At 42.7% G+C, this 16,873-nt stretch overlaps 1 protein-coding gene across 1 annotated transcript in view; it reads left to right on the plus strand.

Annotated features, from left to right (window-relative positions):
• Positions 1–16,873, plus strand: part of zranb3 (zinc finger, RAN-binding domain containing 3) — a 70,066-nt gene that overhangs the window by 50,119 nt on the left and 3,074 nt on the right. Inside the window, 4 exon segments of the mRNA XM_041032806.1 lie at positions 259–417; positions 1,424–1,616; positions 4,791–4,922; positions 5,593–5,693. Of these exon segments, the coding sequence (XP_040888740.1) occupies positions 259–417; positions 1,424–1,616; positions 4,791–4,922; positions 5,593–5,691 (583 nt within the window). The 3' untranslated portion in view covers positions 5,692–5,693.

Below are 16,873 nucleotides of genomic sequence, written 5' to 3' on the forward strand. Positions count from 1 at the left end.
ATTACTGGAGTGCCCCTTGAAAATATTCTGTAATTTTATATAATTGTATATAATTCAAATGACACTCCAGTGCCTTTCACTGCTTCGGCTTCAACTGACACTTCAACTGCTTGAAGTGCTTTAGCTTAAACTGCAATTCCCACGCAGCATCTGACATACAAACAGATCTTTTATCTATCAGCATCCAGGACAAAAGACAAAGAATGAAGCCAGTCCTTTGCTCCATTGTCTGAATGTAATACATTTCTGTCTCTGCAGGCAAGATGAGGAGTCCTGCCAGGCAGTGGAGGAGCAGCCGTCAACACAGTCCGGTTACCTGCAGGCTGTGGACAGTGAGGGTGTCCCTCTGTGTCTGTCCTGCCAGAAGGCCTGCCTTACCACCGGTGGGACCTGGGACACTCAATTCTGCAGCCACAGGTATAGTGACACTAAATACAAACAGAAGAATGGATTGGACACTGTCAGGTCTTTTTACAGAACTGAGAGCTGCACAAAAGGTTATAAAAAGTGTGGAGCCAAACTTGTGTCAAATAGCAGATGCATACAAATCTAAGCATTCCCTGCTTGGAGCACCAGATGGGTGGAGTTTACCCAACGGGGGCAATTCAGACAGTCTTTGTTAAGATGTCAGTCATGGAAGAGCATGTTAAATTAACTTTCAAATAGTTTGTGTCTGTGATTTCTTAAACTTTCCACTACTCATTGTTCTCCGTGCCAAAGCCCACCCATCTGGCACCTAGAAATTCAATTATAGTCAGAGCTCTGAGAGTGTGTGTACGAAAACAAACTCAAAGACAACAGTATAATGGTGACTTCACCTTGGTTTGCTTTGAAGAAAAATACTGTTTGTCCATGACTAGAAGACATTGTTTTTTACCAGATTAGAATGCAACTCTTGTAGTTATAATGGTCCACTGCCTAATCCTTTCCTCAGTTCTTACTCACTGCATTTTAACACCAATATAAAAAAGAAATACTTTAACACAAAGCGGATGAATGCTGTCGGTTCAAACCCTGCAATGTCTTCCTGTCCTTGAGCAAGACACTGCACCTTTCCTGCTCTCTCACATGGTGTCTCTGAATAAGACTGTCTGCTAAATGCTAAGAACTGGTAAAATGTGTTGCATCTGTGCATCCCTTTAGTCTTGCTACCTGCTTAAGGTACAAATTCAATTTCCACAAGTGGGTTTCAAAAGCCAAACGAAGGTCATTCAGTCAAGGTGACACTTCACTCCTCTCTGCCTGGGTGTTATTAAAATTTAACACACTCTAATGTCGGCGCTTCTTTCAGCGGATTTGTAACTACAGTCAGTAAAAGCCGATAACTTTGTTTACGAAAATCGAAGAATTTCAACTGTTAATGTTATAAATGTAAAAGTGTTTAGATTGAAGTCCAGATGTTTCCTTGTTCTCCCACCCGTAGGTGCCAGGAGGACTTCCAGTTGCGCTCCAGCCAATCGTACATGCGCTCAAAGGTGCTGGAAGTGGAGCGGGGCATCTGTCAGACCTGCGGCCTCCACGCCCATGACCTGTTCCTGAAGGTCTGCGGTGCTCAGCCCTCCCAGCGCAAGCAGATGCTGGAGAACACTTGTCTCGCTCAGCTGTCACTCAAAGAGGTTGGACACCAGGCCAGAGGAAACTAATATTTTAACTTTTTTTCTTACAGATGTTTTTTTGGAAGTTAAAACTAAAAGTATCCATAATATAAGAAAACCTTTGTAATTATAACAAAGTCAGCACAGGAAAAACTACAGCTCCCACAGGTACTTACTCAATGCAAACTTGGTTTCATCCACATCCATAAAACTCACCGACTCTCTCCCCTAAACATCATCTGATCATTTCATTTTAATAACTGTTGGAGGCACAAAGATTTAAAATAATCCAATATCAGAAAAGGCTGAGATTAGAGAAAAGGTCAAACGAGTACAGATTTGGGAAGCAGGAACTTTTTACTTTTTACTTTCTTCTCTCATTAATCATCTGACGACCCCTCAGATTTATGTAGAGACTCTTTGGAAAGGTCCTAAGCCCTAGGTTGGGAACCACTGAACTAAACTCTCTAACTTTAGATAAAGCAGCTAAAATTAGCTCAACCCGCTGCAACAGTAGCATTCTCCTCACACACTGTGGCATTAGTATTAACAAGCTAATAATGTTGTATATAATAGTGTAGCCACTTTCATGGATTTACAGTATAATACACACATCTTGGCAAACACCAGTCTCCTGTTGTGAGATAAAAAACTGACAAGGAAAGCCATTTTTTGTCTTTGTGTTTGTATAAGTACAAAAATAAAAGGGCCCTGTACTCTCCATCCCACCCACCTACGCACACATACACACACACACATACACACACACCCTTACTGATACACACACACAGGTTGATCTGCACTCCAAGGGGCCAGCTCCCAGTAAATGGATTGCTGGGCCCATTGATTTTTTCTCCCAGTGCCAGGCCTCGACCAGTAAGCCTGTTTGATTTGGTTGGCTGTTATCCTGCAAAGCCAGCCCCCCCTCCCCCTTACACACACACACACACACACACACACACACACACACACACACACACACACACACACACACACACACACACACACACACACACTAACCCTCCTTTCCAGTGCCGCCGGCAGCAGCATCAGCGCCAATCGATGCACCAAGCTTTAGAGGAAACAAACTCAGCCACATGATAAGACGCCACAGCGGTGGAGGAGCCTCAAGATTATAGGCTCATTCTTTGGTTCATACTGGGGGTTCTGTGTGTGTGTGTGTGTCTGTGCCTGTGTGTGTTTCCCGGTGTGTGCACATGTGTATATGGGTCTTTATGTGTACCTTGGGGTCCCCTTTGGTGTGTGTGATTATTTTGGCATGTATGTGTTGGTATTTTGGTGTGTGTGGATTTTTAGGCGCCTGTAAGCAGAATTTTGGTGTGTCTCAGTGTGTAGTAGTAGTAGTGGGGTTTTGTGTAACAAGGTGCTTGGTTTTGGCACAAAAGCAGGTTCAATTGACTGAAATGTGTGAGTGAGTGAGTGTGTGTGTGTGAGTGTGTGTGTGTGTGTGTGTGTGTGTGTGTGTGTGTGTGTGTGTGTGTGTGTGTGTGTAAGGATGTGAACTCTGCCCCTGTGAGCATGCCTGGTCTTTAAATCTGTTGGGATCAATTCCAGCTCGCTGCCTTAATGTCGGCAGAGTAGCACTCAAAGCAGGAAAATTGATTTTTGGCCCTGAACTCTTCCCATCAAGCTTCTCTTCCTCTGTTTCTAATTCTCTCAATCATCTTTAGCTCTTCCACTTATTTCCTCTGTATTCCCTCTTTTAAGCTGTATTCCTTTCTTTTCTCTGTTTCTGTCTTTCTCTCTCTGATATTTCTTTTCAGGTTTTTTAAATTAAAAGATTTTGGCCATATGCACTTCAGAAGGTTCTGTAAAGGTACAGTGCTTTGAAATATTATATTTATCTCACTTAAATGTTTCAGATCATCAAACAAATTTAAATATTAGACAACCTAAGTAAATGCAAAATGCAGTTTTTAAGTGATGAAAAAAAAAAGCTATCCACACCTACTTTGCCCATGTGAAAAAGTAATTGCCCCCTAAACCTAATAACTGGTTGTGCCACCCTCAGCAGCAACAACTGCAGTCAAGCATTAGCATTTAGGCAGGCTGGCCGCTCCTTGCAACGTTCACCACTGTTCCATGCTTTCACCATTTGTGGATAATGGTTCTCACTGTGGTTCACTGGAGTCCCAAAGCTTTAGAAATGACAGATGTCAGTTACTTTGTTTCTCATATGTTCCTGAATTTCTTTGGATCCAGTCATGATGTCTTGCTGTTTGAGATCTTTTGGCCTGCCTCCCTTTGTCAGACAGGTTCTTTTCATTTAAGTGATTTCTTGATTCAACAAGTCTGGTAGTAATCAGGCCTGGGTGTGGCTAGTGAAATTGATCTCAGCTGTCCAAAGAGAACATGATTAATTCAGTTAATTCATGATTTAATTCATGATTTAGTGGATCTGGATAGTTTTTCCCTTTTCCCCTAAATAAAATCACTTAATCACTTAAAAAATGCATTTTGTGTAGAGATGTAGGAGAAAATTTTCCTACATCTCTAATTAAACCATTAAAGTATTATCAGAAAGCAAAAGTTGAGGAATTTAAGAGTATGTATCCTATTGTATCATGTTATTCCCTGTGGTTTATTTTGACCTCATTTCTGTGTCTTTGTCTGGCAGACTTCTCACTGATTAGGTTTCCCCACAGCTGCCCATTATGTAGGCCATAAACATGCGGGTGATTTATGTGGCTTCGCCTGAGGCTTCTGTTGGTGATGGATCATAGAAAGTCAAAAGTTCACTGTCATTGATTTGGTGCAATTATTGTTTTCATCAACTGGTCTTATCCTCCCTATCACACAGGCTTACATTAATCTCAGCGTTTAAACCTTTATCAGAGCCATCCTCTGCATTTTGTCTTCATTATTTCCTGTTGTAAACTTCTGCCATTTATGTGCCTTCCTGTCTTATTTGCTTTTTTATTTCATTATGCGAGTGTGCATGTGCATTTGCGTGTTGTAAAACAACAATTTGGGTCGCTATAGTGCTCAGGAAGGCTGAGCTCTACTAAAGAAATCACATCAGTTCGAAAAAATTAACTTTAGCATCGATGGATGGTTTGGAAGGGCAAGTGCAATCACAGCTTGTTTTTTGGAGATTTAGAGCAGTATGTGAACACATCCGAGGGGAGTCAGCGCTCCGAGACGCTCACTGCTTCATTCTGTGTGTGTTTCCAGCTGAACGAAATGATCCGCGCTCCGGTCGAAGGGGACTTCTGGCAGGTCGACCACATCCGGCCGGTCTACAGCGGAGGAGGACAGTGCTCTCTGGACAACCTGCAGACGCTCTGTACCGTCTGCCACAGAGAGGTACGTGCACACGCACGCTTCGCTGCGCCCAGAACAACCACAACACCCTCTTCTACAGCGAAAGGGCTTAAGGGGCAAAAGCAATTTATCTGACACTTAAGGTGCACAGTGGGTGGACCTCTCCTTTATCCACACATAAAAAGAAAGTCTCATCACTCATGTTGAGGATCATATGTGATGGCAGTAATGTGATACATGGTCAAACACATTGATCAAAAGTTGTACCTCTCCTCACAAAGCCATATATTGTCTGTAATAACATCACATGATGTGGTTGTATGACATATTGATATATAGCATTTGAAGCCAAATGCTATATATCTGTCTTGGGAATATTTTTCCTTCTCGAGCTTCTTCAGTCAATATTTCATAATCGCAGACAATTCGCTTCTTAAAAACAGAACTGATCTGAGCGCAGAGGTTTCGTAAATAAAACACAGCTTTCATTGTGACCTAAAATGTGCTTTACTTTCACGCCAGAGAGCATTTTTGTCAGAGTGGGTGTCAGTTTGGAACGAGATGCTTCATAGGTTGACGTATATATAAACTGATGTGGAGAACTGGGCTTTCTGATAAGGGGATCCTTTCGCTGTTTATGCCACCGCTCAGACACTTTAATCTAGAGATGCTCAATATATTGATCTCACTTTTCTCTTCAGTGCCTCCACAGAGGACGGCTCAGCAAGCCAAAGAGCGCAGCAGGATGAGGAAGCGCGTTTCAGCTTCCAAGGTTGCGTCAGACATCACCAAGTTCTTCATCAGGAAATGAAGGTTAATGACACAGAGATTTAGTAAGAGTAGTTTTAGTGGAGGTAATTTTTTTTTTTTTTTTTTTTTTGGTTGAAGACGCATCATGTTTTTTCAAAGGTGAAACTCACATTTAAGTATCAAAAAGCTGTTCGCTGTGCCAGTTCAGGAAGGCCAGATTGTCTTTTAATTGCTTAAAGATCACCGCTCTTATTTTTCCTCGCCCTCCGATTATGTCAGCGCCACCCTGTTGGACGGTGCTGCGGGGAATTGCTGTTGCAATGGAGATTTACCGAAAATAAAAAGCGACGACGACATCCAATGCAAATTCAGCCAACTCCCCGCTCGTCCCCGAACCGTCACAGGCGTGGTAGTTTTGATTTATGACGTCCCCCTTTTGCTCGAGGCTGAAATGGAGCAGGTTGTTTAGAAAAGATGCTGCTATTTTAAGATTTTGCAAACTCTGGGAAAAGTTGCAGGTGAGGGGCTTTGTGATGAAAACTCCACCGCAGAAAACACAACCAAGTGTCCTCACTGGGAGCCAGTGACACCCTTGAAATCTCTTTCTTTTTTTTTTTTTTGGATGATAGATAAATGTTCCTGAGTGAAATAAAACCTTTTCTCATCTTGTTTCATTTTGACTCCTCCTGCTCTTCTGGTGCTTTAACCACGGTTTGGACTGTAAATACACCGAGACGTTGGTTGTTCTGACAAGCTAGCAAATCGTTTCATCGCCTCAAGTCAGGAACATTATTGTCCATGTCCACGCATCTACCTCCTCTTCAGCTGTGCTTGATGATCTGAACAGAGCTAAAGTCAGTCAGGAGGGCTATGTATAGAGAGACGGAGAGCAGAGTTACTATGGAAACAAGGCTTCAGGTTCAGCAATGTCGGGAATATTGAATCTGTTCTTGTGAGTTATACAATGAGCCAGACAGACATCAGAAACTCTAATCAATATCAGCAGGCCCCTGTGAAAATGAGGCCGTCACATTCCTCCGCAGCAGAATTTTTACGTCCTCCTCTCGGCGCTGAGGCTCCATCGTTGATGTCGCAGATGTTGTCATGTCACGATTTGTCTGTCTGTCAGCCGTGTCAAACTCCGAATTCAGCAAAATCCGCCGTCAGCGGAAAGTTTCACATTTTTTCTGGCAGCCCCAACTTCTCTCGGCCTATCAGAGCGCTGGGTTGAAGCCACGGCTTCAAACTTTCTCAGAGCCCATGTGGGTGTGCGCGTGGGTGTATGTGTATTTCCCCTACGGCTGCTCCAGGTCTCCACTTAATAAGACCGTTGTTCCTCTCCTGTCCAAACCGACAAGCTTTGTGAGTAATGAACATCTCCCAGGCAGCCTTCCAACAACAGCAGGTTTCAGTGTCAGTCCCTGTCAGCAGCCAATGACTCTGATCTGCTGTTTTATTACACCCAAAAGGTGTGTGTGTGCATGTGTGTGTGCGGGAGAAGGAGAGCAGAGGGAAAGTGTAGCTGAGTGTGTTTCTGCGCGTTACACAAATAAAGCGTGTGTTTGGCAGAGGAATAGTGTATATTGGAAGAGGGAGGAAGTGGTGTGTGTGTTTGTCAGACGGAGCCATAATGAGGCAGCGCCCAGATGAAGACGTCTCGTGTTCTTCCCAGAGGGTCTGCTGGGTAAAGAGCGGCGCTGCAGCCGCGTGACACTGTTTGCGTTGGACAACCTATCAGCCCAGAGGAAAAACATTACCTCCGCAGGTGATGACAGTAATAAAGATGGACTCAAACACTGACGGACGGTTGCAGAGGTCCGTGTGTTTGCTCTCTGTCTAACACACCCCTCCCGTTTTTAAAGTCAGCATCAGAGCAAAACCCAGCTCACTTTTTTTTTTTCTCCATCAAGTGCAATCAGCATCTTTGCCTCTGTGCCGCTGCTGCTGAGACATTTCAGCAGGTCACATAGCAACACGGCATACAGTGAACGTCACATGGCCAAAATTAGCTGGGCAAATATGTAGCGGAAATAATAGCATATAGTTAGAAAATCACAGTATGGCGACAGAGGGAAGACAATAGGAAGAGAAAAGAAAAATAGCGCCATCTGAAGAAAACCCAACCAAACAGAATTAGAAAGAACTGCAGTTATAAAGACAGCACAGCAGTGAATCTGCCATATTGAAATTGAAGACAAATTAATATAACAGAAATGTCACAGGCTTCAAAGACACAGTGAGTTCTAGGCCTGCCTCGTGATGTTAATTATTCATTTAGTTCTTGTTACATGCTAAATATGTTTAAAATCATTCTTGAGGCCCCTCTTTTCTCCAGCTGTAAAACTGTAAAAAAATATATTTTATTTTATTTCAACATGTTCATGCTGGAATTTATCCAAATCAATTAATGGTGACTAGCTAATACCACCCATTGTGTAAAACCACACTTGACTTCTAGTATCATTAGCAATATCATTACAGTATGTGTTTTGCATTTAAAGAAAATGCGATTTAAGTCTAATTCTTTATCCTCCTCCTTCTCAAGATCTCAACAATGTGAGTCAGAGGTGTGTGGGTGGAGGTGAAGAGTCTTCAGGCTCCACTTCCCCAGCTTCATATGATGCTATAATAAGCCACACCTATTTCTTTTGCAATTTCAGTACAGGAATCAGAAGGTCATTTGTATTAAAGGGATCCTTGAATGTGTTTTACATGATGGGCAGGTTAACTAGTCGCACCAAATCACATTCACTCGCTGCTGCTGTTGTTGATTTTGGTCTTATCATGAACATTGAAAACAAGAACAATGCTATACCTCTGCACGCTGACGTCAGAGTTACCACTGTGTTTCTCTATGTGGGTCAGAGGACCTCCAGGGGCCCTGACAGGGCTCAGGGGGGGTCCACAGCAAATTGAGAAATAGATTAATATCGCTGTAACTCAATTCCATAGGAATTTCCTCAATTAAAGACATTATATTACGTATAAGAATTATTCGTAATTGTAGGCTTTGTTTTCAGTACCATCCCCCCATAGGTTGTGCTGACAGAACGTGTCGTTTTTCGGGGCCTGTGACATGAAAATGTGTGAATGTGTTGCAACCAGGCAACAACTGACAGTAAACTGTACAAATCATTCATAATTCAATCGTGATTTGCATTCAGACAGAAAGGCGTTTGCATTTGGAGCCATTCCACTGGTTATTCCATTTCAACCTCGCCTGCCCCCATAATCTACTTTGGCCTTTTCAGCTGAAGGAAGCGCTTCTACAAACCCAATCTTGTGTGACAGGTGTGATGGAGAAGGGCCAATAAAAGCCTGCACAGCGCGCTGCGTGCAGCCGTCGGCTCTCCAATCCGTGGCTGAATCCTGCTGTGGTTTGATTCCTGGCTGCCATACTCTCTGCTGTGATCCCTCTGTGTCTGTGACCCTCCGTGCCCTTCAGCAAGGAAAAGGAAATAGACGCCAGGGAGGCCGTACCCCACGACTCTCCTTCAGGAGTGAAAAACAGAAGCGGCTCCGTCTGTGTCTTGCCAAAGCACCTCTGATATTCTGTCATTTGGTGGAATGTGAACTGCAGAACCTCATTATAGCAAAAGAATGAACCTCCAGTCAGACCTCTGTGGTGTTGTGTTACAACATGTAGAAAGCTTGTACTCCAGAGTCAACATTTAGGAAGCAGGTCTTGGCTTTAAACAGCCACAGCCGATGAGAGGCTTTTGTCTTTATTGTCATATTATCTCTTGGGACGGTGATGAGATGATTAATCATTTCCTGCTGCAGCCTCGCGCTTGCAGAAGGCTGGTACTGCTTGGCAGAGCGCGACGCCCTGGGTGGAGGAAAATGGTATTATGGCCCAGGTAATTGGAGGAGGACCATCACTCATAAGCGATCTAATTAATCTCATTAAAACACCCTCTCTGGTTGCACAGAGATGCTTCTCGAGGATCGCCGCAAACAGAAGGCGTTCTCCAAAAGCGATGCTCCGAGAGAGGCTGCAGCTGAGGCGAGTAAAACAAAAATCGATACAACGATTTCCATGCAAACCGCGGCTGGCTATTTTCTAATGTCATTCGGCGTAGTAAGGGGAAGTGCAGTGGTAAAAGGATGCTTTCTCATTGCTCAGCTGGAGGTGGCTTTTGTCAAGTCCAAATTCTATTTATTCAAGATGGCTCCCTGGTTGTCTCCCAAGATGCATGGCATGCTGCGGATTAAGACCAAAAACGCAATCAATTCACCCAGCAGGAGATCAGGGGAAATAACAGATAAGGTTCTTAGCATAATTCATACAGTCCCCAATCTGGCTAGGATTAATGTATGTCTTTGCTGTAGCTCGCTCTCATTTGTATGTTGGAGCTCGTGTGGGGCTAAATTGGCACTTCATGTGGCCCATTACAATCAGGCTTTGTTTGGAAAGGCCCCTGTGAGGGCTGGATCTGACCACATCGCTTTACAAGGCATCTGTACCTAATGCAATTTAGGACTGATGCGATCTCATCTACATTTTATTATCATTAAGATTTTCTCCTTTTGCTTTTTCCAGCAGACTGCGTCAGCTTGTTAATCTGTGTAGCAACAACAACAACAACAACAAAAAAACACTGTTGAGAATTTAACGAACAAGTCACATGCATGATAACACTAAGACCAGACAGGAAATGTGTACAGCATTAACAAAACGTTCAATTCATATATTAAGACGTTACAGTCAACATAAGAGTCCTGGCGACACTTGACATCAGAGGAAGAAAGCCACAGTGGGCCACAGTCTTATCGTTTCCCCCTTTCATTTATGCGGTGTTCAGATGATTGAGGTTAAAAATGGAAAGCTGAACAAAACGCCTTCCAACAAGTTCCCTTTTCATGAGCCTTAAAAGACATCTTTTCATCTCCTATTTCATTTTTGCGGCCATTGATCAGCCATCTTTCATAGATTGCTTCCAGACATCTATTCAGCCGCTCTGTCGCTGCTCAGCATGCCTCTATTTCATAGGTCTTAATGGCAAGGTCTGGCTTTTGTGCTTAGATTAAAACCTGAATCGCAATCACTTAAATCACCAATAAATTCACAGGAAATAATCTTTGTTGACTTTTGTGAAAAGTGAACCAACAGCTTAGAAAGTTTGGCGGTGCATTCTGATGCAAAACTGGACAGATTTTCACATTTTGGGGGGCAAAACAGGGCTTCTCTTGCCTCTTGCCTCATCCTGTGAAATTAGGATTTTTTTTTTTTTTTTCCTTCAACACATGAGCCAGAAAAAGGTCATGTCAGTCTTGTGACAAGAGTGACAGGTCTGGGGCATCATTACTGAGACTTGGAAGGTCTGTGTAAGCACCTTTGGTCACCTCAGGAGAATAGATCCCCACCGCGCTGCCGCCGGCCTAATGAGCACAGTCAGCCCTGCATCTAATGAGGAGAGGGCGATTGCGACTGTCTTCCATCAGCCCTCTGCTCCGTCAGTACAACATCCCATAATGCCTTGAACACACAGCGGGAGCAACTGAACAGTGGCGGATATCTTGTCACACATCAATGCAGGGGCCACTGAGTCGGAATCTGCCAAAACGTCTTCATCGCAGGTTCAGAGCTGAAGACGTTGTGACTAAGTTCCTTTTAGCTTCGCTTGATATTTATCCACACTTCTACGGAGTCAATAAGATCACGTGACAGTTGCATGGAAAAAAAATCGAGGCACTTTTCAGTCATTGCGGGGAAATATCAGCAGCCTGTCCTCTATGTGATCGCTTCTTTCCAGTTGGCAGGACATGTTTGGATTACATCTACTAAAGCAGTCTTTTTTTAGCACCTAGTCAAACATTTTGCAAATTCTTGGCATGTCAAACTCTTAAAAATCTCCACACTCTGATGACTTACTTTTGGTTGTGTTCTCAGGCTCTTTGAATTTCATATTGGAGTGCGTGTAATGCTTTATAGATGCCAGAAGGGAACCTCATCCCTGTTCACTTGCACCCGTCCAGCAGCTGAGGAACGGCCCACCTTCCTTCTCACACGTGTGTTGCAAATCATTTAAAATCTGAGCTACAAGTTTGCAGCTTTAATAGTATGTTTCACCAGAGTTCAGCAGAAACATTAGGTCTTATATCCACCTTGAAAGGTTATGTTTTCATCAGGGTATCTTATCTTAAAACTGTATTGTCTTTAGTGGATGTCGGTGGACAGATTGGCTTTGGACTCGGCAACAATTGATTCTCCTTTGGTGGTGATCCAGATCTGGGATTTCTGCCACTAGATGATTATCACCTTGTAGCCACAGTTATGAAACTAGCAAAAAAAAAAAGACGAGAGTTGATTCCAAAAACTTTTGGGAGAAGTTTACAAAGGCCAAGGTGGAGTTTCAGAGTTGTTCAGCGTTGGCGGACGTTTTTCGGGCGCTTTATAGTTGACAAATTAGTCCGATCAAACACGGACGGAAGGAGACACCTTTTCTTAGCAGCACATACAATTATTCACATACTCCATAGTTTTGCTGGCACTTATATTAATGCTATCAGCCAAGGCTTTTTAAAGCTGTGACGTAAGTTATTGGGAGGCCTTCTCTCCCTCACACAGAGATACTAAGATACCCAAAGAGTTTGGCTGATAAAAACAATGAGGAGCAGTTAATGTTAAAGTCCTGTGACCACAAGCAAAGGGCCATTTGCCTGCTTTCCTTTTGATAGTATGAATAAACAAAACTAAAACTCTATGAAGGTTGTCCTCTGATTAGTTTGAAACTGATCTCATGAGCTGCTGCTGCACACAAATGCTAAAAATACAAGTGAAATCAAATTTGCAGCCAAGTGAAATGCAACCAATCTGTCATCAATCTTTCATCATATATGTAAATCTGACTTCATACTGATGCTAAACCAATTATACCTGTGTCACAAATGTCCATTGAAATTTATTGATAAGTACTTTCACAATTGGCTGTTTGAGTGGGTTGCATTTGGCCACTCAACCGTGGACATCTTCACACCCACACCACATTTTCCTTTTTTTTTTTTTTTTGTATATTCAGTAATGCCAGTTTCTCAATTACTGTGTGAGTGGGCTGGTGCAAAAAAAAAAAAGAAAAAGGGGGGGGGGGGTTGGCTCCAGCAACATTCACCATCAGCCCACACAGAATTATTCTATGTGATGATATAAATCTTATTTAATTATGTGATAGCGGGCAGGTTTGCCAGCCGTGATGAAAGGAGCGAGGTGTTCAGCCATACCTGGAGAAGCGAGGGCTTTTCAGGGAGTTGGACGGTTTAACAGGCGGCAGGAGCATCGGTGCTAATCCTGAGAGTGTAAAAATCGAGTCAACACGGTGCCAGTGTTTATATAAGTCCACACTATCAGATAATTTCACTTTTTTTTTAGGACGCATGATGTCTTTCTGCATGTGAGGGGGAACAAGAACTCAGGGATAGAGTGTCTCTGTCTCAAGGACAGCTTCCAGTGACGGAGTTGATTTGTAACTTTTCTGTATCTGCAGTGGTGGTAAAGGCGTCAGTGTGTGTCAGATGTGTTATGTGACGTTTCAGCACGTTGAGGCATAGTCTCAACATTCTTGTCTGGCAGTAGGGTAAATCACAGAGGAGGGCGAGACGCCGACTTTGTCTCCGCAATAAAGTCCTCTGACCTTCCCATCTTCCTAAATCGTCTTTACGGAACTATCCCTCCATCTTCTAAGCTCACCGTTTGACAGAAAGATCAGGTTCACAGCTGCTTCAGTCCCCACACACACGAATCACTTCATTTTCAACATTTTCTTGCTTCAGCTTTTCTCAAATATATTAAAAAAATATGAATGAAAGCACATATGAAACATAAAATCATTTTGTTTTGGAAAGACAGATTCATGTCTTCTTGTTTAATTAATCTTTCTCATGAGAGCTGACCACCGCTCTCTCATGTATCTGTTCACATTCGACTGCAGTGCATTTCTCCACACACCATGCAGCATCATGGTTGTGGCTCTTGAACAGATTAGCTAAGTTCAGATGAAATTTTAATAATGTCTTTGGGGAACTTTGCTTTAGCTAAAGAGGAAAAAAAAAAGGTATATGGAGAGTAATGATGATACAGCCAGTAAATACAGCAATCAGACATATTCAGAGAAAGGAAGCAAATAAATAAAGATGCAGCATCTTTGTATGAGGGGACTGTATTAAGATGTTGTATATAAATATACCCAGACAGACAAATATGCTTCATAAGCTATTGATAGAGTCAGATGTGCTGTAACATATGTGCTGTAATGAGTGACTGAGTCTTTGTCACGTTAATGAGAAGCTGATTCAAAGAGAGAAAATGAAGATGAGAGGACATGAGCACACACTGGAGGAATTATCCTGCAGCAGGTGCATCTTTGGGATGTTTCTCTCAGACACACACATACAAAGGATTAGCTCTGTTACACCCACAAATGCGCACACAAAAGCATGAATCACTGCCTTTTACACACACACACACACATAGCTCTGCTGTTAAGGACATGTGGATAGCAGATTACAGATGTTTCGACGGGAAAACAATCTTTTGCTGTTATTATCTCAATGTCAGCGCTGTAATACTTGACATTGCATTTAGGCACCGTAGGTGAAAAAAAAAAAAACATTTTAAATACGAGCACAAACACAAACCCTTTCAGTGTTATTACTGTTGCTGCTTTTTATACCTGCTGTGCTTGTCTGGCGCAGCAGGTATAAAAATAAATAGATTTTAGTGTTTTTCATCATTGTGTAATATATCTTATGAAACTGCAGCAGTTACAGAAGTAAGATACCATTATCATATCTCAAACCCAAAACCAGAGTCACTATTTTCATCTGTGCTGCTTCACCTTAAAATATCAATAAACCCTTGGCAGCACCCCCACTGCTTCACCCTGCTGCAGCGAACACAGAAAAAACCAGATTTCTATGCTCTGTCGACCCAAATCCAGCTTTGGAAAGCCTCAACTCCTACCTTTCCAATTCAGCTTTCTCAATAACCAACTCATCCTCCTCCTCATACTCCCACTCGGCCGCATAATCCATACCGTTTTTTTGTTTCGCTGTTACGCCAGTGACACCAAGCTGTATCTCCCACGGAAACCTGATGATCCAAATAGCGCCTCTGTGACGTGTTAAGTATAGGACGTCCTAGGACTTTTAACAGCTTGATTACAGTCGCTTTTTTTAACTGGTCATCCCTCCACAAAAGCATTATTAGAAGCAAACTAGATAATAGATTTAGCAGCTGAAGATCATCACGGTTAAAAAGATTTTAATAATTCATTCATGTTTTTGTATTATTTCGTTTAGCCTACAGAATATCCTTGTATGATGCAAGAGACATAAAAGCCTGTCGGCTCTGGACTTTATTTCAACGTTGTACTGATCGTCTTCAGATATGAAAGCTCTGACCTCAGTGCATTTCTGCTCTGGACCTCAGTGCTACCTGAGGCTGCTCGCACAAAGATACATTCAATACATAAATAGACATCAAAGCTCATTTAGTCTCACAAAGCCGTCTGGTTCTTTATTTGTTAAGTATTCTGGGCAAACTTCAGCCGCTTTTCTCGTCTGGAGCTTCTTCCACAGTAAGAAACAAACTGGTCAAAGAAACAAAATGAATTCCTTGTAAATGTTTGGAGGGGGGTTTACTGAAGTCCATGACTTTCTTTTTCAGTGATCAGTCATTGATTTTTACCTAGAAAATTAGCTCTTTGATCAGGTTGAGGAAGCTAAAGTTTTATACTGAAAGAAGAATTGATTCGGTCTTTCATGCAGGTGGGGCAGCAGATCAGTCTGTGAAACACAGCAGTAGGAGGACGGCAGCAAACACTCGTGTGTTTACACATCCTGCAGACACACAGAGCATTAGAATCATTTGGAGTCGCTTGAAGAGTCTGTTCCACAGAGGACCATGTGTCTGCAGCAGCACACCAGACTCAACTCATTTAATCAACTGATCTCAGTCTTCAGACAGCTGATTGGTCAAACTGTGTGCTCCTGATTGGTTGGAAACAGAAGCCTGCAGCCACACGGCCCTTTGTGGAACAGTTTGGACACCTCGTAAAGAGTCAGATGATAACTGTTTGTGGTTTCTTTGCTATGGACAACCCTTTTCAGATTAGCATGAAGACATTGGTGAGTGTGGCTCCAGTATTGGAACTGCAGTAGATCAGTTTATTTACACCTACATAAAGTGTCTCAGTAAAGTGTTAGGCCACCAACAGCTTCAACACTGCTTTGCATAGATACTCTGAGAACTTTTCGAATATCTCCCATGGTTGCTGAGTTGAGATTTGTGACTGTGTAGGCTGTGGTGTATGATTCAAATCATTTTCACGTTCATTAAACTATTCACTGAGGCCTTGTGCCCTGTATGGAAGCATGTACACTCATTTATTCCAGTTTTTCCTTTATGTTTTTTAAAAAAAAAAACAAAACAAAAAAATACACAAGATTAGTATAACTGACAGTATTATTAATCCTTTTAGCTATTGAGGCGCTGATGACAAAAGGCTTAGCCGAGTATAAACTGGACCATTAGGAGGAAAAATAATTATTAGGGTAGGTATTTTCTTGGTGTTGTGATTGCAGGGTCATTATGCTCTCCCTAATGAAACAAACCAGCAGAGAGCCTCCATCTCGGCTGTAGCCGTTATCATCGCTCTTCAGAGAATATAAAAAGGAAAACACTTCAGCAGCAGGCTAATTAAAACCAGAGAGGTCTGGATGAGGAGGCCAAACAACCTACACAGGTGGCGGGCACATCACTGTGTGTGTGTGTGTGTGTATGTGTGTGAGTGCGTGAGCTACTGTAGCACATCATGTTTATGCATGTCTGTATGTGTCTGTGTGAGTGTGGGTGTGTGTGAGGCAGCAATTCATGGTTTTTTTTCCTGTATTTGTGTGTGTGTCAGTGTGGTACATCTGTGAGTGAGGCAGCAAAGGACGATGTTGAATGTGTTTGTGTGTATTTGAAGCAGCGGTTCCTGTTTGTGTGTGTGTGTGTGTGTGTGTGTGAGAGAGAGAGAGAGAGAGAGAGGTGTGTGTGTTTGTCGGAGGTTCTCTCCATTCATTTTAATGGCTTCAGCCTCCACCGCCGTGGCTTCATTCTGCTGCCTCCACCGCTGACAGGAAGAACCTAGCAGCTTTCATCTGACAGGACCCTGCTCAAATAGGCCATTGGTGCACCATAATTAGTTCAAATGTCGAAGCTGGTGAAATATTGATGATTGGGGACGAGTAGGGAGGAAGAC

The sequence above is a fragment of the Toxotes jaculatrix genome, chromosome 24 (genome assembly GCF_017976425.1).
Source record: "Toxotes jaculatrix isolate fToxJac2 chromosome 24, fToxJac2.pri, whole genome shotgun sequence".
Taxonomy (NCBI): domain Eukaryota; kingdom Metazoa; phylum Chordata; class Actinopteri; family Toxotidae; genus Toxotes; species Toxotes jaculatrix.